Genomic DNA, 1,715 nt, shown 5'->3' on the forward strand with positions numbered 1-1,715 from the left:
AATTTGTTAATCTCCGCTCGAAACTAATGTGCTGCTACATTGCTGCACACGAACAGAACACACAAGCTCGCACATAACATACAGCTCGCGCGCATACACTCAGGAATGAAGAAAATTTGGTCAACGCTGTCCTGTGATTTATCAGCTTAAAAACGGAAATGTTACAGCATATTCTTTCTGTTTCTGAAGTAACTACCTTCAGCTTCGCCATAGTAGAGAGACATCGCAGAGACAAGTAAGCTAAGACCCTGCATAGACAGCAATACAACTGAAATGTTCCCAAGTCCAGAAACGTAGCAAGGAGATCTGTAAAATAATCCATGTTACATCAGGGGTTCAACCGTAATTTTTACGAAGCTACGAGAATAATTTTTGTGAGCAAAAGCGTCACCCTGTAGCGCCATTTTGGAGAATATGAGCTGGATATAAACAGCGTATGCTGTTCTGTGTCAGCTGCATCACGCCAGATCTGTTTCCTACGTTGTTGTGATTTTATCTGAACAAAAACAGCGTATCCGTGTGACGCAGCTGACTCAGAACAGCATACGCTGTTTACATCCAGCGGATATTCTCCAAAATGGCGCTACAGGGTGACGCGGATGAGACGAATTGTTGAATAAAGTCGTTATTTTTTTTCTTTTGCTCACAAAAATTATTCTCGTAGCTTCGTATAATTGCGGATGAACCACTGATGTCACATGGATTATTTTACAGATCTCCTTGCTACGTTTCTGGACTTGGGAACATTTCAGTTGTATTGCTGTCTATGCAGGGTCAGACAGCTCTCAGATTCCATCAAAAATACCTTAATTTGTGTTCCGAAGATGAACAAAGGTCTTACGGGTTTGAAACGACATGAGGGTGAGTAATTAATGACAGAATTTTCATTTTTGGGTGAACTAACCCTTTAAGTGAGTAGTGTTGTTGTCTCTCAGATTTCAGAGCAGGCAGGGCAGCCACAGGGAGCTAGAGAGATCATCTACTCTCTGCAATAGCATTGGGTAAGGATGAGCGAAAGTTATTACCAGCGCTGTACACAGCACTGTGTGCTTAGGCACTGGTTAAGCAGGTTAATGTGGAATCTGCCTTTTATGCTTTCAGACCAGTCTCCATTTTTTTTAATAAATAATATCCATAGTCAGAATTTACAGTCCATGAACTTTCTAGGCTATAGGAAGGTCCTTTAGAGTCTCTTTAGTCAAAATACATGGAGAGCTTGATCAAGTTCAACTTTTTGTCTACAATGACCCTTTTCTTCTGTTATGATGTCGCAGTGCTGACTGTCCTCTGCTGTGGATCCGAATCGATCTGGACATGTCCATCCTACGGAAGGTGGAGTTTGAACAGGCCGATTTCATGTGGCAGTACCAGTTGCGGTTTGAGAGGGATGTGGTGTCCCAGGAGGAGGCAGAACTGGAAAAATTTCTCACACCAGCCTCACGACTTGCTCTCACTGATATTTTAGACCAAGACCAGTGCTTTTATAAAGTCCGCATGCAGGCCTGCTTCTGTCTGGCTAAGGTAAAACACGCTACCTTACATACTAAGTATGGCCAGCAGCCATATCACCCTGCAGCCCAAGACTGGTTGCCCACTGAAGCTAAGCAGGGTTGAGCCTGGTCAGTACCTGGATGGGAGACCTCCTGGGAAAACTAGGTTGCTGCTGGAAGAGGTGTTAGTGAGGCCACCAGGGGGTGCTCACCCTGTGGTGTGTG

General features: G+C 44.1%; 1 protein-coding gene across 1 annotated transcript in view; it reads left to right on the forward strand.

Annotated features, from left to right (window-relative positions):
* LOC107711809 (transcription initiation factor TFIID subunit 2-like) overlaps window positions 1-1,715 on the forward strand; it is a gene marked incomplete at its 3' end in the record, with an annotated part of 28,807 nt that overhangs the window by 17,584 nt on the left and 9,508 nt on the right. Inside the window, 1 exon segment of the mRNA XM_016516857.1 lies at window positions 1,275-1,521. Within this exon segment, the coding sequence (XP_016372343.1) occupies window positions 1,275-1,521 (247 nt within the window).

The sequence above is a fragment of the Sinocyclocheilus rhinocerous genome, unplaced genomic scaffold, assembly GCF_001515625.1.
Source record: "Sinocyclocheilus rhinocerous isolate Xijiao unplaced genomic scaffold, SAMN03320098_v1.1 scaffold4283, whole genome shotgun sequence".
Classification (NCBI taxonomy): domain Eukaryota; kingdom Metazoa; phylum Chordata; class Actinopteri; order Cypriniformes; family Cyprinidae; genus Sinocyclocheilus; species Sinocyclocheilus rhinocerous.